Raw genomic sequence first — 22484 nt, forward strand, 5'->3', positions numbered from 1 at the left:
TTATATAAGGAGATAAATCTAGGTTTGAATTTTTGTTTTGCCATTTAACTAACTATATTATCTTAGACAAGTCACTTACATGGAGCTTCTGTTTCTTCTTCTATAAAATGGGAATAATCATACCTATCCCACCGGGTTGATGTGGAATTTGAATGAGATTATTCATGTAAGGCACCCATGTTCATGCAGACATGCCTTGCCCATGTCTGCATAAACACCTGTATATAGCTGCTGTTATTTTTAATAGTGTGAGCTGCTGTTATTTTTAATAGTGTGAATTAGTGCATTTATGTGTTGTGCTAAGTCAATGTGTATAGTTTGGTTGTGCATGTTTTTGGACATGTAAACTTGAGCTTACTTGATCTGAGAGTAACTGGGCTTTTTGAAATGGAAACAATCCAGAAAAAAAAATGGGTAATGTGATACCACTTGGCTGCTATTCAAAACGAAGAAATGAAAAAAAGTTTTGAGTATGGGCAATTGATTGGACTGAATGCTCAAATAGGAAACTAATAATTGTCTTTATTAACCACCTGCTGTACAAACTGTCATGCAAATACTGCCTTATGTTTTATGCAAAACATTTGAAAACCCCTGTGACTTTGTTCTGCTTGGATTTTCTTCTCTGTAGCAAAATACATAATTGAATTAATTTCAAGTGTGTTTGTCTCTAAACCAGCCAAATATTTCCTTTTAAATACTTGAGCTCTGTGTTGAATATACAGAGTTATGGTTCTCAGCACATTTTTTTTACATTAAGGGGTAGATTTTATTCCTTAACCCTTTAATGGGCTTTTAATTTCACATATACTAAAGTGTCTCCTATTTTCATAATTAATGAAAATTTTTCATTTCATGCAGGTTCTTCCAGGGGACCCAGCCCCCTAACCATGGGAGCTCAGGACACTCTCCCTGTTGCAGCAGCATTTACAGAAACAGTCAATGCCTACTTCAAAGGAGCAGACCCAAGCAAGTAAGCCTGATACTTGGTCCATTGTATTTTCTGAGTTCTGTCCCATTGAGTGTGGAACAGCCTAAATACAACCTTTTCATTCTTTATTTGAAAAAGCAAAAAATAATTCTGTTAGCAATAGTAGATGGCACAGCTAGAATAGAGGTGAAAATGTCATTAGGAATACTGATCTCATGCTTTTAAAAAATGTATCAAGAGAATTCACTCTAGAAATCTTTGATTCCGCTTTGGTTGCAAGTAACAGAAAACTCTCACCCAGTCTGTCAACAATGAGGAAGTTTATTGTCTCACAAAAGTAAATGTGCAGATCATGTCTTTTATTGTCTTAATCTTTCCTGGACAGGAATCACCCACATATTAATTAAAACAATGGTTCACTGGAATGAGAACATGAAAGAAAAAACACCTTCTCAAAACACACAAAGTAGCAAGGGAACAAATTTTCTGTGACCCCTACTAAGAAAGGAAAAACTGGCCAAAAATGAAAGAGAAAGAAAAAATTATAATCAGAGCAAAGTAAAAATTCTAGGGAAAATTCACCACTTTCTATTTACATGAGCCTGATTTCACTTATACATGTACATACTGACAATGGACTTGGTCTGAATGTATATGTGATATAATTAAATATTTGACCTCTTGCTAAGGAATTCCATGGATAGGATTCAGAAAATCAGTGGTTTCCCTGAAATTATATTGTGTATTTTATGTGTGTGCATGTGTGCATTACTCTATAAAAAGAGTCTATAATAACGTTTATCACTTAACGAAGAGATTTGTAATCCAAAAAAAGATTAAAAGTGATTAGTGATCTACACCAAAAACTAAACAACTAAGTCAGACTTATTTTCAATAGTGTCATTAATATAATTCCAGGCCTGAATTTGATCAATAAAGGGAAAACCTCAGTGAGGAAACAATTGCTCTTAATTTTCTTACTTACAAAGACTAGGGCTTGGAAAAACTTAATATTTATGACAATAAGAACTGGAGACCAGGCATGGTGGCTCACACCTGTAATTCCAGCACTTTGGGAGGCCAAGGCAGGAGGATTGCTGAGGCCAGGAGTTCGAGATCACCCCTGGCAACATAGGAAGAGCCTGCCTCTGCAAAAAATACAAAAACTGGCTGAGTGTGGTGGTGCACACCTGCAGTCCCAGCTACTTAGGAAGTTGAGGTGGGAGGGTCGCTTGAGCCTGGGAGGCAGAGGCAGCAATGAGCCATGATTATCACACCACTGCACTCCAGCCTGGGTGACAGAGCAAGACCCTGTTTCAGAAAAATAAATATAATTTTAAAAACCGGACAAGAAAATGTCAATGTGTATATAGAACACTAGACTATATTATAAAAATTTTTTGAAACAGTGATAATTAAATATAATTAGAATTTGGATCTTCATATATATTTTAAGTGGAAATTGGTATAACTAATCATGAATCCTCTTGACACTTCAGAAACACTAGTTTTAGATGTAAAACTCGAAATCTAACAATATTATACTGGAAAACTAATATAATTAGTAACTCCACCTTTCAGTGTACTAGCCAGCCACTAGGATCTATCAACTTCATGTCTCTTTAAACAACATCTAGGTTGCATTCTATGCCCAGAATATTATAGAGAAACAAGCACTGTGGACTCTGGATTTTCCATGTCTTTTCTCTTTCATCTTCAAAGCAGAAAGGCCATTTGCCACATCCCCATATCAATAGAAATCACAAGCTACCTCCTATACACATACATCTGAACTGTTAAGGCAAGTAGTCGCCATGAGCGTTAGCTGTAGATATGCTTTATTCATACATATTTGCTCTGTAGAATCTTCTTTGGACAAAGAATTTGCATAATTTTCTGTTATTCCAGTTCTAAGAAATATTTGTCACTGACTACTGACCTATACCTTAGAAAATCAGGTTGGCCTGAATTGAGAAAAGCAGACAAACATCCTTCTATGTTTTTATTTTATTTTTTGAGATGGGATCTCACTTTGTTGCCCAGGCTGAAGCACAATGGCACAATCACAGCTCACTGCAGCCTCAACCTGCCAGTCTCAGGCAATTCTCCCACTTCAGCCACCACGCCCGGCTAATTTTTGTATTTTTTGTAGAGACGGGGTTTTGTCATATTGCCCAGGCTGGTCTTGAACTCCTGGGCTCAAACAATCTGCCCACCTTGGCCTCCCAAAGAGCTAGGATTACAGGTGTGAGCCACTGTGCCTGGCCAGAATTGCCCTTTTGAAAAATCAGAGTAGTCAGGAGGGAATATATATACCTGAGTGAAAACCACTGGGGATCACACAAGAATGAATTCATCTTTGTCTGCTTCCTAATTGGCTTTCATTCATTCATCCACTAATTTATTCAGAGAGACCTAATTGGTGTCCCTTCTTCCACTTTTGCACCCTTACGAAGTCTCAACATATCATGTCACTCTTCTGCTCAAAATCCTCTCATCTTGTTCAAAGTAAAAACAAAATGCTTCATAGTAATCTTACAAGACCCTCCATCATCTGCCCTTCGAGACTCCCCCAGCCTCACCCCAGTGGCCATTTCTCTGATCCCATCTCCATCACTCCTTTCCTTATCCCTGACCATGCCTCCAACCCTCACCTCCATATTCACTCTACTGGAGCCACATGGCCTCATGGCGTCTCTCTTCCATCACCCCAACCCATCCGCACCTCAGGGGTTTTCATTTGCTTCACTTTCTGCCTTTGTGAAATCTTCTCCTAGGTTCTGAGTGACTTGTCCCCTCATTCCCTTCATGATTCTTCAGTAAATTTATCAAAGAGACCTTCCTTGTCCATCCTATATAAAATAACAACACCGCTCCCCACCCTGTCAACATTTTCTTCCTCTTTACCTCATGTTCTCTGTCTCCATAGCCCTTCTCTCTAACATCTTTTTTGTTGTTGTTGCCCATTGTTTGTCTTCTCCCCACTAGAATGTAAATACCATGAGAGCCAGATTTTGCCTGTTTGGTTCACTGTTGTGTCCTCAGCTATACAGGACAAGGCATATTTGCGGAACAAGTTGAATTGAATTACTCACCTAACATTTACAAAATGGCTACTATGTACCTGCCATTGTGCTAGACAGGAGATATATTGGTGATAAAGACAGCTCATATGGAAAATAGGACTTGTGCATAAATATAATACCAAGTACACCAGAGAACAGGTGTAAATATGGTGCAATGGGACTCAAGAAGCCCTTATTAACGTATTTTTTAATTCCAATAAGTGGTATAGCAGCCTATCCCATCGGCCTGTCACAATATAAGCCAGGGTTTTCATCCCGGTTCAGTTTCCCAATACACTATGACAGGCGTGTAGGGTGGTCTACACCTGTAAGTCCACTGTCTGTGGCCTTGGCATTCCAATGACATGGCACTTGAGCCAAATTAATATTAGTGTTTTTCCTATACCCTTCTAAATTAACTGAGTCTTTGACTTGTGGATGTATATGGAATCTGTTTTTAATTTTATTGCCATAATAGTTGTAGGATATCCTATATGCTGGTAGATGGGAGATGCAATATATTTCATTAAAATTTTGAAATCAGAAACTTGAATCATGAAGTGACACTCATATCTTTAATTTCATCTTCAGCAACCACTTTAATTGCTCTTCCTTTATCATTCACTTTCAAGGAAAAAACTCAAGTTCTTTCACCAAGTGGAAATAATGCCAGCCAAGGTACCAAACAGAGAAATGATTCAGCAAAGGCATTTGGGTTTGATTTTGTCTATAGTTTCCTGTCATCCTGCATCATAGCCATTTGTTCTCAGATCATCCATTGGGAACAGAAATCTACTGTCTTAATTATTATATACTATGATATGTAACCCATTTAAATATAGTTATACTGTAAATATTCAGAGCACCTGTAACAGGTATTCTGACGTGTAAGACTTTCTCAGTAGCTCACAGGCAGCGAATTCCTTGACCTTTGCTACTGATTGGGGAAACACATCTCCCGCTATTAGTTCCTGTTTAAAGAACCTTGGTGCTTAAAAATAAGGGTCAGAGATTAATTCTCTAATTCCCTAGAAAAGCTTAGGTTTCTCAGCTCTCTCTTATCCTTCTTTTATCATCACATTTTAATTATTTATTCAGTATCTGTCTTCCTGTTTAAACTAGAAGTTTGCACAAGGACAATTTGTCCAATTTGTCACTGCCAAATCTAGCACATTACATTGTACCTGGTATATTGTGTAGGCACCCTATAAATAAATAAGTAAATGTATGAATTTATTTTTTAAACAATGAGTTCTTACTCTGAGTTCTGCATTATGCACCGTTGCCTTCCCAGAACCTATGACACAGAACTTGTCTACACAACAGTAGGTAAGATGTGCGTGAAACTGCAACATAATTTTCTAGAAAAAGACCTGTACCTATCTCCAAGCGAACCCAGAAAAAGGAGAAACCAAGGAAGGCTAAATGGAGAGGATATTAAGAAGTGTTTCAGGGCCGGGCGCGGTGGCTCACGCTTGTAATCCCAGCACTTTGGGAGGCCGAGGCGGGCGGATCACGAGGTCAGGAGATCGAGACCACGGTGAAACCCCGTCTCTACTAAAAATACAAAAAAATTAGCCGGGTGTGGTGGCGGGCGCCTGTGGTCCCAGCTACTCGGAGAGGCTGAGGCAGGAGAATGGCGTGAACCCGGGAGGCGGAGCTTGCAGTGAGCCGAGATTGCGCCACTGCACTCCAGCCTGGGCGACAGAGCGAGACTCCATCTCAAAAAAAAAAAAAGAAATGTTTCAGAAAGCCCTTCTTTTGGACTTAGTCTTGTAATATGAAAAGCAGTACATAAGCCAAAGAAAGGGAATTGTAAAGAAAAGAATAGAAGCGGCCAGGCGCGGTGGCTCACGCCTGTAATCCCAGCACTTTGGGAGGCCGAGGCGGGCGGATCATGAGGTCAGGAGATCGAAACCATCCTGGTTAACACAGTGAAACCCCGTCTCTACTAAAAATACACAAAAAATTAGCCGGGCGAGGTGGCGGGCACTTGTAGTCCCAGCTACGCGGGAGGCTGAGGCAGGAGAATGGCGTGAACCCGGGGGTCGGAGCCTGCAGTGAGCCGAGATTGCGCCACTGCACTCCAGCCTGGGAGACAGAAGCGAGACTCCGTCTCAAAAAAAAAAAAAAAGAATAGAAGCTACATCTACACAGATATACACTGAGAAACAGATCTGGGGGTTTAGTTAGCAGTACATATAAATCATATTTTATGAGAGGGATGCATCTCTGATGACCTCACACATTCCCTAAACAAAACTGGCCAGTGTTTCCGTGACCAGCTAAGGGATGCTGCCCACGGCACTAGGGAAAATCCAGTGTATAATTCACTTGGCTGGTTGACTTTGAAGTTTTGCCATTTTTTGACAAACGTTTCATTTGTAAGGATTCACATGATTTCTTATTTTATCCATGAAGTAAGCATCTATTCGTATTTCCATCTCACATTATTTCCACAATTCAAACTCACATGAAATGTAGCCACCTTCCATACTGGTAGGAACAATTCTTAAGTTAAAAATAAAATTCTTTAGTGAGTATAGAAAATATTAAATTTTTATATAGAAAATTTCAGGCCAATTTAAACACTGGATGGATTAACAAGTCAACAAAAGTTCTGGCTCTGACAATCGTGGTGCAGAAATGTAATTGAGGCCTCAGTGCTTCTTACACAGGGCTACGTGGACTACTTCTCCCACCTTCTACCCAACACTGTAAGCCCTTTGAAAGCAGAGACTATTTTGCTCATTTTTAAATTATCACCCCACTAGAAAAAATAACAGGAACAACTTGCATAGTTAGGAGTGAATAGACAGATGCCTGTTGAGTTAATAAACGCCACCTCCTCCCCTGTCTGACTTGCTTTCAAAACAGAAACTTTATCTCCTACCAAGACACGATTTAGATCTCATTTTGAGCAACCTGGCAAGAAAACTGAGAAAATTCCCTACCAGTTAAAGAACAGTTGAGCCACCACTGCTAATAACAATATTCTGAGTGATGGTAGGTGCTGAAATCTAATTTTATAAGTGCTCTAATTGTTTTCTAATAGCTGCCAAACAATATTCTACATGTCCACATATGGACAAATATCAAGAGTAGACTCAGCTTGAGGGGAAGTCAAGGCTCAGAACCAATTCGGCCCAGTATACAAACAGGGTTAATGGATTTAAAAGGTAGAGAAGGAAGACAGCAGTTTGCTCCCGAACTGGGAGGTCAGCAGTGTTCTCCAGGAGAGATGGAGATGCAAACTTCCAGAAACCAAAAATCCCATTCAGAGCACTACAAAGTTATGGATTTAACACCTGAGTGAGGGAGGCTCACGTGGCATCATTAAGAAGTTCATCTGCTCCCTGTCTCTGCCCCAAACCCAGCCTTATACCTACAAGGTTATAGCAGTTCCTCATTTAAGCTATTTTGAATGTATGCCAGAGAGCACCCCACCTGAACCATGTGCGTTTCATCCATCAGAGTTACACAATATACAAGGTGACTATAGGACAACGTGGAGTCCCCATGCTCCAACGTGAGCAAAGTTTTCATGTATTAACATCAATTTCCCCAGAAAGTACATACCTGAACTTAGAGGTGAAGTACTACAGGAGTCAGCTGTGGAGACATTGGAGGAAATCATAAAGAAGCTCACTCACTTTAAGCATTTACTGTGTCCCAAAGAAGAATAAAAGCCTTGTGAAATTTCTGCTTTAGCCAAGGTAGAGTAACAGACCAATTTACCCTTCTACCTCAAACAGCTTAAAAATGAGCAAAATATAGAAAACAATGACTTGCAAGACACCGGACCTCAGGCGAAGGCAGTGATCCCTAAAAGGGGAGGTGTGCCCTATGATTGCTCCAGCTTACCTGCTTGAGAGTTTTCAGGCCTGGCATAAGGAGAGCCCAGCTGCTCACGGGGAGGTGTTTCACTGAGGCACTCTACTACAAAACTGGCCGAGGGAAGTGCCAGGGGAAGCTAAGGTCGATGGGTACTGCCGCCACCATGCACCGCAGAAGATGGCAGTGGAGAAGGCGTGAACATGGCAGGAGGCTGGAAAAGAATCCATCTGCATTGCAAGATCTGGGCATTGTGGCAGCCCAGCCAGCTGTACTACATGAATCAGATGACAGGAAAGCTGTCTGTGCTACCAGGCACTGGCAGAGCTACATGACTTGCAAAACCTACACTCTGGGGACACTACATGCACTGCAAGAACCACACAGAAGCCTCTTGTAACTGCAACAGCCTAGCACTACATAAGCCTTGTGCATTGCAAGAGCCTGCATTTGCAAGCAGGCTGGAAGGGAGAAGGAAAACCCCTTTCTCCTGCGATGTCTTTCTAGCGCCCTCTACTGACAAAACTAAGCATGGTTCCTGCAGGCAAAGAGAAAAATACAATAAAGATCCATTAATTTTCTCAGAGCAGTTAGTAAAGGGTGAATTGGAACGGAGAGGCAATGAATTGATTTTATATAGACATTGATAGGATGATTATAAACCTCATGTGGAAATTCAAAAGGCCTACAATAGCCAAAACAACTATGAAAAGGAACAAAGTTAGAGGACTAACATTACTTGATTTCAGAACTATCATAAAGCTACTGTAATCAAGACAGTGCAATATTGGCTTAAAAAATAGACCAAATAAATCTATAGAACAGAATGAATCGTGAATCCAGAAATAGACTCACACAGATGAGGACAATTAGATTTCAGCAAAATTTTCAAGGTAATTCGGTGGAGAAAGGACAGTCTTCTCAAAAAAATGATGCTGAAACAACTGGATATTCATATCCACACACACACAAAATGAACTGAGATCCATACGTGACACTATATACATTGTAAGACTAAAATAGGTGAAAATGGGTAATGAAGCTAAATGTAAACTCAAAGTTTTTTTTAAACTTCTAGAAGAAAATATAAGTGAGCCAATTGCAGTGGCTCATGCCTGTAATTCCAGCACTTTGGGAGGCCAAGGCAGAAAGACTGCTTGAGGCCAGGAGTTTGAGACTACAGTGAGATGTGCTCACACCACTGCACTCCAGTCTGGGTGACAGAGAAAGACTCTGTCTCAAAAAGGAAAAAGAAAATACAAATGAAACTTTTGTGACCTTGGGTTTGGCAAAGATTTCTTAAATAAGACACCAAAAGAATGACTGGATTAGACATAACCCATAAAAGAATAAATTGATGAATTAAAAACTTCTGCTCTTCAAATGTGCTTTTAAGAGAAAGAAAAAACAAAACATTTCACAGACTGGGCTGCAAATTATATATCTGATAAATGACATGCCCAGAATGTATAAGGAAACCTTAACATTCAATAAGAGAACAAACAACTCTATTTAAAAACTTGGCAGACAGATTAAGCAGAACTTTGCCAAAGAAGATAACTGATGACAAGCACATCAAAGATGCTTATGATCCTTAGCCATTATGGAAATGCAAATTAAAACAAGAAGAAGATATCACTACTCACCTATGAGAATGGCTAAGATTAAAATGATCAATTCTACCAAGTGTTGGTGAGAACATGGAAGAAGTAAAACCCTCATGCACAGCTGTATTTTCCACTTTAGAAAACAGTTTGGCAGTTTCTTTGAGAGTCTACACCTATTGTGTGAGCTAGTGACTCTCCTCCTGTGAACTTACCAAGAGAAATGGCAGGGTATATTCATACTAATACCCGTACACATGTATTCATTGCACCTTTATTTGTAATAGGCAAAAACTGGAGAGAAGCTAAATGTTCTTCAGTAGGTGAATGTATTTTTAAAAACTGTGGTATACCAATACACTACACAGCCACAAAAAGAAATGAACTATTAGTGCACACAACTACATGGACAGATCACAAAATAATTCTGTGGAGTGAAAGAAACAAAAAAATCATACACTTTACAATTCTGTTATATAAAATTCTAGAAATTGCACACGAAGGTATAGAGAAGCATATTAACTCTTGCCTAGGGACAGGGAAAGGAAGCAGTGGGAGAGATTACAAAAAGGGATTGCAAAAAAGCATAAGAAACTTTCAGGGATGATGGAAATGTTCATTTTCTTAATTGTATGATGATTTTACATCATATAATCTCATGGAGTTTTACACTGTATATAAGTTCAGTTTATTATATATCAATTATATCTTCATAAAGCCTTTTTTAAAAAAAAAGAATTGTTTTTCCTTCCATGCTATCATCCCATTGTGTTAACTTATATGACTGATTTTACAATTTTGACCAAATAGACAAATTAATGGAATGAAGAACTAGTTAAGTGCAAGGCAAAAACTTTACCTCATGAGTACGTAAAAGAACATGCTAAAGGCATTACTCACCTTACTCGAAGAACTAAGTAAGACAAGTCCAGGAAATAATGTGATAACATTGTACAATTTACTATCTTCAGATATGCTGCCAAAGGTTAAGAAATCAAAGTGAGGGAGAACCATCAGAGTATAGGATTCTATTCATGAGGCGAAGCTATAGACTTCTACAGAAAGAGAAAAGCTGTACTTTTCTTCTTACATTTCAAAACACATAAAACAAAGTAGTCACTTTTTAAAATAAGTGTTGACCATTGACTTCTCAGATAAGTTAGAAATGATACACTGCTGGTGAGAGTGTAAATTAATTCAACCATTGTAGAAAATAGTGTGGTGATTCCTCAAAAAGCTAAAAACAGAACGACCCTTTGACCCAGAGATCCCATTACTGGTTATATTCCCAAAGAAATAGAAATCATTCTATCATCAAGACACATGCATTGGTATGTTCATTGCAGTACTATTCACAATAGCTAAGACACGGAATCAACCTAAACGGCCATCAGTGATAGACTAGATAAAGAAAATGTGTTACATATACACCATGGAATACTATGCAGCCATAAAAAAGGAATGAGATCATGTCCTTTGCAGGAACATGGATGGAACTGGAGGCCATTATCTTTCCCAAACCAACACAGGAACAGAAAAACAAACACCACATGTTCTCACTTATAAGTGGGAGCTAAATAATGAGAACATGTGGACAGAAAGAGAGGAACAACAGAAACTGGGGCCTGCTTGAGGGAGGAGGATGGGAGAAGAGAAAAGTTCGGAAAAAAAAAACTGTCAAATACTATGCTTAGTACCCAGGTTACAAAATAATCTGTACACCAAACCCCCAAGTCACATGTTTACCTATATAACAAACCTGCACATGTACCCCCAACCTAAACTAGAAGTTAAAGTATTTTTTAATGGAATTGTAAGAGCCTGCCTTTTATCTCTTCCGCTGTTTAACATTGCCTCATAAATTGTTTTTCACAGCAGTTTTGATTCAGTGTATTGACATGGATTTTCTCTCTCTTTCCTCTCTGTGTTTTGATATGCCAGATGTATTGTTAAGATTACTGGAGAAATGGTGTTGTCATTTCCTGCTGGCATCACCAGACACTTTGCCAACAACCCATCCCCAGCTGCTCTGACGTTTCGGGTGATAAATTTCAGCAGGTTAGAACACGTCCTGCCAAACCCCCAACTTCTCTGCTGGTAAATATGATTTTGCATAAATTTTTCAGAGACATATGTGGCTTAGTACTTTGTACTTAGATGAGGGATATATCTTAGCAAGAGAGTTGCACTATAGTGAAATTACCACCACTCAGATATATTTGTAGATTCAAGCACAGAACTTTTACCAGCTATCAAAATTTGTTGTGGGTGATTGTGTGTGTATGTGTGACTGCATATGCATATACGTGTTTTAATGGCCGACTATCTCAAGTGGTTAGAGAGACAGAGTAAGAAAATCTGTATCAGCAACAGTTTATTCATTGTCTGTTTTACTCATTATCAACAGATGACAATGTTGGGAAATGAGCCAAATAACAAGAATAAAATCCTTTCATTGTATAAGCATCTTTTTATTTTTATTTTATTTCATTTTATTTTATTTTTGAGATGGAGTCTTGCCCTGTTGCCTAGGCTGGAGTGCAGTGGCACCATCTCAGCTCACTGCAACATCCACCTCCTCGGTTCAAGTGGTTCTCCTGCCTCAGCATCCCAAGTAGCTGAGATTATAGGCGCCCACCACCACACCTGGCTAATTTTTGTATTTTTAGTAGAGATGAGGTTTCGCCATGTTGGCCAGGCTGGTCTCAAACTCCTGACCTCAAGTGATCTGCCTACCTTGGCCTCCCAAAGTGCTGGGATTACAGCCATGAGCCACCACGCCTGGCCTTCTTTTTAAATCAATTGTGTGTGTAGGTGTGACTGTGCATATGCATATGCATAATAAAGACATCAAATTCAGGTTTAATAGTTAATACAATTTCATTGTAATGATCATTGTTTTGATAGAACTTTACATGTATGCCATAAAAGAAACTTATGCAAATATGTTTATATAAATGTAATTTTTCACATTTTCTAACTATCAAACCTGAATTTGATGTCTTTATTATGCATATGCACAGTCACACAAACCCACATGCATGCATGCTATTAAAATGATCAATTATACAAGTTAATTATTTGCAGTGAATGAGCTGAAAGGAGTCTTCTTGACAGCTTCTCCGTCATGAAGTCCTGATGTTCATCTACAAACCTCTCTCTGAAGTGGCCACTTTTTTCTTTACTGCCACCTCCCTTGTCCAAGTGACCACTGTCTTTTCCCTGTAGCACTGCAATTGCCTTCTCTCCCTGAATCCAATCTTGCCCCTCTCCAATACATTTTAACAGCCAGGTGGTCTTTTATGAGTAAATCAGGCCTCCTTCTTTCACAACTCCCTGGTGGCTTTGCATTACACCTGTCCCAGAATCTAAACCTGTTACCATTGCCTTTGAGGCCTTGAGTTGTTTACTCTTGTCTGCCTCTCCATTCTCATCTCCCACCATCCTGCCTCAGAATCCTTTTAGCTCCAGCCAGACCTGCCAATCTCAGAAACAGGCTGAGTCCTTTCCCACAACAGGGCTTTGTAGTACTTGTTTCCTCTGCCTCGAATACTGTTTCAACCTTCTTCACCTGACTCCAACTCATCCTTTAGTCTCAGCTCTACTCTGCCTCCTGGACTATCCCATTCTCCTCCCCATACCCCCACAAACCAGCCCCAAACTAGTAGCTTGGTGCAAAAGTAATTAAAGTAATTGCAGTTGCTACCATTACTTTTAAATGACAAAAACCGCAATTCCTTTTGTGCCAACCTAATAAATTCTGTCCCCTTGTTATTCTCTCTAAAGGTACCCTGTTCTTTTCCTTTGTAGCACTTACTACAGTTAATAATGACATATCTATTTGTGTTTCTTCATTCATCCGTCTCCCCCACAAGACTGTGCAAGCCGTGAGAGAATGGAAAAAGTCTCTTAATTCAAATTCTTGCTTCAGTTTCCCTCCATGTTTTGGTTGTGCACGTTGAGCCAGTTTATTTTTCAAGGTTCCTCCATCTGAAATTAGGAATTATGTGCCAATATCTTGCCAGTTTGTTTGTAAGTATGACTGGTGTCATAGTTACAGCTTTTGTTTGCATTTTTAGGCAGTTATGTTGCCAAGTTCTTAGGCATATGTGCAAAAGTTGTATACATATATTAACATATTGGTCTTATATATAGAATCAAATATCGCTCAAAATGGTTTTGCTTAAGAAAATATTATATAGACCCTTAAATTATTATTCGCAAAAGTAAAAATAAAAGAAATAAAATATATCCCATTAATTTGGGTCTTTTTTTTTTATTATTATACTTTAGGTTTTAGGGTACATGTGCACAATGTGCAGGTTTGTTACGTATGTATCCATGTGCCATGTTGATTTCCTGCACCCATTAACTCGTCATTTAGCATTAGGTATATCTCCTAATGCTGTCCCTCCCCCCTCCCCCCACCCCACAACAGTCCCCGGAGTGTGATGTTCCCCTTCCTGTGTCCATGAGTTCTCATTGTTCAATTCCCACCTATGAATGAGAACATGCGGTGTTTGGTTTTTTGTCCTTGCGATAGTTTACTGAGAATGATGTTTTCCAGTTTCATCCATGTCCCTACAAAGGACACGAACTCATCATTTTTTATGGCTGCATAGTATTCCATGGTGTATATGTGCCACATTTTCTTAATCTAGTCTATCGTTGTTGGACATTTGGGTTGGTTCCAACTCTTTGCTATTGTGAATAGTGCCGCAATAAACATACGTGTGCATGTGTCTTTATAGCAGCATGATTTATAGTCCTTTGGGTATATACCCAGTAATGGGATGGCTGGGTCAAATGGTATTTCTAGTTCGAGATCCCTGAGGAATCGCCACACTGACTTCCACAATGGTTGAACTAGTTTACAGTCCCACCAACAGTGTAAAAGTGTTCCTATTTCTCCACATTCTCTCCAGCACCTGTTGTTTCCTGATTTTTTAATGACGGCCATTCTAACTGGTGTGAGATGGTATCTCACTGTGGTTTTGATTTGCATGTCTCTGATGGCCAGTGATGATGAGCATTTCTTCATGTGTTTTTTGGCTGCATAAATGTCTTCTTTTGAGAAGTGTCTGTTCATGTCCTTTGCCCACTTTTTGATGGGGTTGTTTGTTTTTTTTGTGTAAATTTGTTTGAGTTCATTGTAGATTCGGGATATTAGCCCTTTGTCAGATGAGTAGGTTGCAAAAATTTTCTCCCATTCTGTAGGTTGCCTGTTCACTCTGATGGTAGTTTCTTTTGCTGTGCAGAAGCTCTTTAGTTTAATTAGATCCCATTTGTCAATTTTGGCTTTTGTTGCCATTGCTTTTGGTGTTTTAGACATGAAGTCCTTGCCCACGCCTATGTCCTGAATGGTATTGCCTAGGTTTTCTTGTAGGATTTTAACGGTTTTGGGTCTAACATTTAAGTCTTTAATCCATCTTGAATTAATTTTTGTATAAGGTGTAAGGAAGGGATCCAGTTTCAGCTTTCTACATATGGCTAGCCAGTTTTCCCAGCACCATTTATTAAATAGGGAATCCTTTCCCCATTTCTTGTTTTTGTCAGGTTTGTCAAAGATCAGATCGTTGTAGATATGTGGCATCATTTCTGAGGGCTCTGTTCTGTTCCATTGATCGATGTCTCTGTTGTGGTACCAGTACCATGCTGTTTTGGTTACTGTAGCCTTGTAGTATAGTTTAAAGTCAGGTAGTGTGATGCCTCCAGCTTTGTTCTTTTGGCTTAGGATTGACTTGGCGATGGGTGCTCTTTTTTGCTTCCATATGAACTTTAAAGTAGTTTTTTTCCAATTCTGTGAAGAAAGTCATTGGTAGCTTGATGGGGATGGCATTGAATCTATAAATTACCTTGGGCAGTATGGCCATTTTCACGATATTGATTCTTCCAACCCATGAGCATGGAATGTTCTTCCATTTGTTTGTATCCTCTTTTATTTCACTGAGCAGTGGTTTGTAGTTCTCCTTGAAGAGGTCCTTCACATCCCTTGTAAGTTGGATTCCTAGGTATTTTATTCTCTTTGAAGCAATTGTGAATGGGAGTTCACTCATGATTTGGCTCTCTGTTTGTCTGTTATTGGTGTACAAGAATGCTTGTGATTTTTGTACATTGATTTTGTATCCTGAGACTTTGCTGAAGTTGCTAATCAGCTTAAGGAGATTTTGGGCTGAGACAATGGGATTTTCTAGATATACAATCATGTCATCTGCAAACAGGGACAATTTGACTTCCTCTTTTCCTAATTGAATACCCTTTATTTCCTTCTCCTGCCTGATTGCTCTGGCCAGAACTTCCAGCACTATGTTGAATAGGAGCGGTGAGAGAGGGCATCCCTGTCTTGTGCCAGTTTTCAGAGGGAATGCTTCCAGGTTTTGCCCATTCAGTATGATATTGGCTGTGGGTTTGTTGTAGATAGCTCTTATTATTTTGAGATACGTCCCATCAATACCTAATTTATTGAGAGTTTTTAGCATGAAGGGTTGTTGAATTTTGTCAAAGGCCTTTTCTGCATCTATTGAGATAATCATGTGGTTTTTGTCTTTGGTTCTGTTTATATGCTGGATTACATTTATTGATTTGCATATGTTGAACCAGCCTTGCATCCCAGGGATGAAGCCCACTTGATTATGGTGGATAAGCTTTTTGATGTGCTGCTGGATTCGGTTTGCCAGTATTTTATTGAGGATTTTTGCATCAATGTTCATCAAGGATATTGGTCTGAAATTCTCTTTTTTGGTTATGTCTCTGCCAGGCTTTGGTATCAGGACGATGCTGGCTTTGTAAAATGTGTTAGGGAGGATTCCCTCTTTTTCTATCGATTGGAATAGTTTCAGAAGGAATGGTACCAGTTCCTCCTTGTACCTCTGGTAGAATTCAGCTGTGAATCCATCAGGTCCTGGACTCTTTTTGTTGGTAAGCTATTGATTATTGCCACAATTTCAGAACCTGTTATTGGTCTATTCAGAGATTCAACTTCTTCCTGATTTAGTCTTGGGAGGGTGTATTTGTCGAGGAATTTATCCATTTCTTCTAGATTTTCTAGTTTATTTGCATAGAGGTGTTTGTAGTATTCTCTGATGGTAGGTTGTATTTCTGTGGGATCAGTGGTGATATCCCCTTTTTCATTTTTTATTGCATCTATTTGATTCTTCTCTCTTTTCTTCTTTATTAGTCTTGCTAGCAGTCTATCAATTTTGTTGATCTTTTCAAAAAACCAGCTCCTGGATTCATTAATTTTTTGAAGGGTTTTTTGTGTCTCTATTTCCTTCAGTTCTGCTCTGATTTTAGTTATTTCTAGCCTTCTGCTAGCTTTTGAATGTGTTTGCTCTTGCTTTTCTAGTTCTTTTAATTGTGATGTTAGGGTGTCAATTTTGGATCTTTCCTGCTTTCTCTTGTGGGCATTTAGTGCTATAAATTTCCCTCTACACACTGCTTTGAACGTGTCCCAGAGATTCTGGTATGTTGTGTCTTTGTTCTCGCTGGTTTCAAAGAACATCTTTATTTCTGCCTTCATTTCATTATGTACCCAATAGTCATTCAGGAGCAGGTTGTTCAGTTTCCATGTAGTTGAGCGGTTTTGAGTGAGTTTCTTAATCCTGAGTTCTAGTTTGATTGCACTGTGGTCTGAGAGACAGTTTGTTATAATTTCTGTTCTTTTACATTTGCTGAGGAGAGCTTTACTTCCAACTATGTGGTCAATTTTGGAATAGGTGTGGTGTGGTGCTGAAAAAAATGTATATTCTGTTGATTTGGGGTGGAGAGTTCTATAGATGTCTATTAGGTCCACTTTGTGCAGAGCCGTGTTCAATTCCTGGATATCCTTGTTAACTTTCTGTCTCGTTGATCTGTCTAATGTTGACAGTGGGGTGTTAAAATCTCCCATTATTATTGTGTGGGAGTTTAAGTCCCTTTGTAGGTCACTCAGGACTTGCTTTATGAATCTGGGTGCTCCTGTGTTGGGTGCATATATATTTAGGATAGTTAGCTCTTCTTGTTGAATTGATCCCTTTACCATTATGTAACGGCCTTCTTTGTCTCTTTTGATCTTTGTTGGTTTAAAGTCTATTTTATCAGAGACTAGGATTGCAACCCCTGCCTTTTTTTGTTTTCCATTTGCTTGATAGATCTTCCTCCATCCCTTTATTTTGAGTCTATGTGTATCTCTGCATGTGAGACGGGTTTCCTGAATACAGCACACTGATGGGTCCTGACTCCTTATCCAGTTTGCCAGTCTGTGTCTTTTAATTGGAGCATTTAGCCCATTTACACTTAACGTTAATATTGTTATGTGTGAATCTGATCCTGTCATTATGATGTTAGTTGGTTATTTTGCTCATTAGTTGCTGCAGTTTCTTCCTAGCCTCGATGGTCTTTACAATTTGGCGTGTTTTTGCAGTGGCTGGTACCGGTTGTTCCTTTCCATGTTTAGTGCTTCCTTCAGGAGCTCTTTTAGGGCAGGCCTGGTGGTGACAAAATCACTCAGCGTTTGCTTGTCTGTAAAGTATTTTATTTCTCCTTCACTTATGAAGCTTAGTTTGGCTGGATAGGAAATTCTGGGTTGAAAATTCTTTTCTTTAAGAATGTTGAATATCGGCCCCCACTCTCTTCTGGCTTGTAGAGTTTCTGCTGAGAGATCAGCTGTTAGTCTGATGGGCTTCCCTTTGTGGGTAACCCGACCTTTCTCTCTGGCTGCCCTTAAGATTTTTTCCTTCATTTCAACTTTGGTGAATCTGACAATTATGTGTCTTGGAGTTGCTCTTCTCGAGGAGTATCTTTGTGGCGTTCTCTGTATTTCCTGAATCTGAATGTTGGCTTGCCTTGCTAGATTGGGGAAGTTCTCCTGGATAATATCTTGCAGAGTGTTTTCCAACTTGGTTCCATTCTCCCCGTCATTTTCAGGTACACCAATCAGACGTAGGTTTGGTCTTTTCACATAGTCCCAAATTTCTTGGAGGCTTTGTTCATTTCTTTTTATTTTTTTTTTCTCTAAACTTCCCTTCTCTCTTCATTTCATTCATTTCATCTTCCATCAGCAATACCCTTTCTTCCAGTTGATCGCATCTGCTACTGAGGCTTCTGCAATCTTCGCGTAGTACTCGAAACTTGGCTTTCAGCTCCATCAGCTCCTTTAAGCCCTTCTCTCCATTGGTTATTCTAGTTATCCATTCTTCTAATTTTTTTTCAAAGTTTTTAACTTCTTTGCTATTGTTTTGAATTTCCTCTCGTAGCTCAGAGTAGTTTGATCATCTGAAGCCTTCTTCTCTCAACTCGTCAAAGTCATCCTCCATCCAGCTTTGTTCCCTTGCTGGTGAGGAACTGCGTTCCTTTGGAGGAGGAGAGGTGCTCTGCTTTTTAGAGTTTCCAGTTTTTCTGCTCTGTTTTTTCCCCATCTTTGTGGTTTTATCTACTTTTGGTCTTTGATGATGGTGATGTACAGATGGGTTTTTGGTGTGGATGTCCTTTCTGTTTGTTAGTTTTCCTTCTACCAGACAGGACCCTCAGCTGCAGGTCTGTTGGAGTTTACTAGAGGTCCACTCCAGACCCTGTTTGGCTGGGTGTCAGCAGCGGTGGCTGCAGAACAGCGGATTTTTGTGAGACCACAAATTCAGCTGTCTGAAAGTTCCTCTGGAAGTTTTGTCTCAGAGGAGTACCCAGCCGAATGAGGTGTCAGTCTGTCCCTACTGGGGGGGTGCCTCCCAGTTAGGCTGCTCAGGGGTGAGGGACCCACTTTAGGAGGCAGTCTGTCCGTTCTCAGATCTCCAGCTGCATGCTGGGAGAACCACTACTCTCTTCAAAGCTGTCAGTCAGACAGGGACATTTAAATCTGTGGAGGTTCCTGCTGAGTTTTTGTTTGTCTGTGCCCTGCCCCCCGAGGTGGAGCCTACAGAGGCAGGCAGGCCTCCTTGAGCTGTGGTGGGCTCCACCCAGTTCGAGCTTCCTGGCTGCTTTGTTTACCTAAGCAAGCCTGGGCAATGGCGGGCGCCCCTCCCCCAGCCTCGCTGCTGCCTTGCAGCTTGATCTCAGACTGCTGTGCTAGCAATCAGCAAGACTCCGTGGGCATAGGACCTTCCAAGCCAGGTGCGGGACACAATCTCCTAGTGTGCCGTTTTCCAGGCCCGTTGGAAAAGCGCAGTATTAGGATGGGACTGACCCGATATTCCAGGTGCCGTCTGTTACCCCTTTCTTTGACTAGGAAAGGGAACTCCCTGACCCCTTGCACTTCCCGAGTGAGGCAATGCCTCGCCCTGCTTCAGCTCGCGCACAGTGCGCTTCACCGACTGTCCTGCACCCACTGTTTGGCACTCCCTAGTGAGATGAAACCGGTACCTCAAGCAGAAATGCCGAAATCACCCGTCTTCTGTGTCACTGGGGCTGGGAGCTAGAGACCAGAGCTGTTCCTATTCGGCCATCTTGGCTCCACCCCCCCAAAGAGCAATTTGGGTCTTATGAACTCTAAATACTTGATCACTGTAACAGGGCTGTGATGAATGACCCTTTAGTCATCTATAGATTCTTTAGTTTTGTTATGCAGTGCCACTCCACTACCTCGACCACCACAGCCATCCCCAATTTTTTAAAAAGGCATTGTCGACCAAGCATGATTCTAGATTGCAGTACCAGCCTTTAGTGTCTATCATCGGCCAATTGTTTCCTTAATGTTTACTGAAGATTCATATGTCACCATGGCCCCTGGAGACTTTTGGTTTGCAATCACTATGACAGGGGCCAAATTGAAGTTTACATCTACTTTTTTCTTGTGAAAAAAGTTTGCTTGTAAAAAATATGCGGGAACAATTGTCAACTCAAGTATGAGACTGAAGAATGCTCAAGGCTTCTTGAGCATTTAAGAATTCCATCTCTGTGTAAGCATCTGATTGGCAAAGCTTTCTTGAATATTTATTAAAGCAGGTTCTCTAAGAAATTATCACAGACCTATGACAGTTTATTTTGCTATTAATCGCAGCAAATGTACTCCTTTAAAATAGCATTATGTAATTGAGGGTTTCCCAATTATTCAAATCTACTTAGTACAAATTAATGACATGTTGCTAGATATTAATTCTGAACCTCTATTTTGGCATAGTGGGAAAGTGTTATTTGTAGAACTGATATGGGCTGGAATCTGGCTCTGTTTCTTATTAGCTGCATGACCTTAAGCAAATTATTTAATTTCACAGACCCTCTGTTACTCTTACCTCCTGCCTGCTTGTGTAGCAACAGCTCTGGGAGCTTGGGTAACTTAGATGCTTTTCAATTTAAAAAAACTCAGATAGCCCTTATCAGCATCCCTAGCTCAACTGAAAAGGGGCAAAGTCTTAAGAACCAGGTGTATTTTCCACCCCCTTCCTCCATTTCCAGGGCCAAAGAGCTTTGCCTCATCCTCAATAACCTTACATCCAGGGACAGCAAAACCACACTGGTCACACTGAGACTTGGCCACTCTTTCCTAACAGATCAGTGATGGTTTTAAAGCCCTGGTGTTTTTTACTCAGCTTTCTTGATTTATGAGACTTCTGGAGGCTGAATCATAGCAACTTACTTTTGACCTGTCTTTTCACTTTTTCACTGTATCAGCCTTCTCTCTTCTCAACCCCTAATTTTATCTTTTTATAACAAGTTTGCTCATCTTTAAAAACAAAGACAATAATTCTTCCTTTGCAGGGTAGATTCTAATGAAATAGTTTATAATGCCTAGCATATAATAGGTGGTTAAGAAATTGTTACTACTGTTATTGCATTATATAGGATATTCTGAAAGTGAAGTGTCAGCAAATGTGTGTGACAAGTAACTGAATCACTTGTGGCCTCAGCTTCCTCATTATATGGGAAATGAGTTATATGTTTGTGCACTCTTGCCTGATTCTTTTTATCATTGAGATGAGCATTTGCAAGATAGATTGGGTAAGTGGTCTGTATACAGGCCTCAGAACAAAGCTAAGACTCTCATAGGGGTATAAAACTTCTTAGCTTATTAAGACTCTACTCTTCTTCTGTATTATAACTACCATGATTATCATTTCAACTCCAGGATCATCTTATAAGTGAAGTGAAATCTCTGATGATTTAAATGCTCATGGATGAAATATTATGAATGCTGAAAAGGCAGCATGGTAATTTTAGTATCACTCTTTTCTGCTTAGTTGGTGATAAAGACCAGGTTTATGTTTGGCCAAATATTTCACTGGATAATTTCTGAGAAACTACTGGTCAAAGTAATTCAAAAGTAAATAAATGTATTCAGTTCCTTAATTGCATTAACTGACTAATTTAGACAAAGCTGGTGCTGTAGAAAGTGCTATTAAGTTTGAGTTAATAAATAATTCACTCTTTAAAGCTCCCAATTATCATCACAATCAGTAAATATTACTGAGCACTCACTGAGACTGATAGCAACACAGTAGCTCCTCCCTGTGGATATTAATCTACCAGCACAATAGCATTCAGAACTGTATTTGTATGAAAACCACACTACTGTTAATAGATCCAAAATAATCTCTACAAATTGTCAAAAGATGGCTCTACGTATCAGAGGACAATTTGGTAAGATGCTTCTTGTAGGGTTTATATTTGTTTTAAGATGCTACTGAATCATTTTTCTTCCCAAATGAACAGTGATAATACACAAAATGATGCCAATACCAAGGAATTCTGGGTAAACATGCCAAATTTGATGACTCACCTAAAGAAAGTGTCTGAACAAAAACCCCAGGCTACATATTATAACGTTGACATGCTCAAATATCAGGTAAGCCTATTTACATGATCAGTATCTCTTTCACATGACATATTTGTTTTCTAAAGTACCTACCATTGAATAAAAGTAACTAAAGTAACACTTCTTTTAACATTATTTAAAAGCTATAACTCATTTTTTTAAATGGAAACTTTAAAAGACAACTTGGGGACTACTGACAAAAACATTCATACATATTCTTATTAGTTTAAGCTTACAAGTAAAATATTTTATCACAAAATTAGAGAAATGTGCCACAAAAAATGAAGTTGCAGAACATTATACTAATTAAGATTATAAGTTTATATTGA

The 22484-nt window shown here is 39.5% G+C and overlaps 1 protein-coding gene across 15 annotated transcripts in view; it reads left to right on the plus strand.

Annotated features, from left to right (window-relative positions):
* Window positions 1–22484, plus strand: part of SGIP1 (SH3GL interacting endocytic adaptor 1) — a 223931-nt gene that overhangs the window by 185540 nt on the left and 15907 nt on the right. For all 15 annotated transcript variants that reach the window (XM_030812974.1, XM_030812970.1, XM_030812977.1 and 12 more), the window contains 3 exons: window positions 862–973; window positions 11376–11531; window positions 22053–22185. In XM_030812974.1, the coding sequence (XP_030668834.1) occupies window positions 862–973; window positions 11376–11531; window positions 22053–22185 (401 nt within the window). The remainder of the gene's footprint in view (window positions 1–861; window positions 974–11375; window positions 11532–22052; window positions 22186–22484) is intronic.

Source organism: Nomascus leucogenys, chromosome 5 (genome assembly GCF_006542625.1).
Source record: "Nomascus leucogenys isolate Asia chromosome 5, Asia_NLE_v1, whole genome shotgun sequence".
In the NCBI taxonomy this organism is placed as follows: domain Eukaryota; kingdom Metazoa; phylum Chordata; class Mammalia; order Primates; family Hylobatidae; genus Nomascus; species Nomascus leucogenys.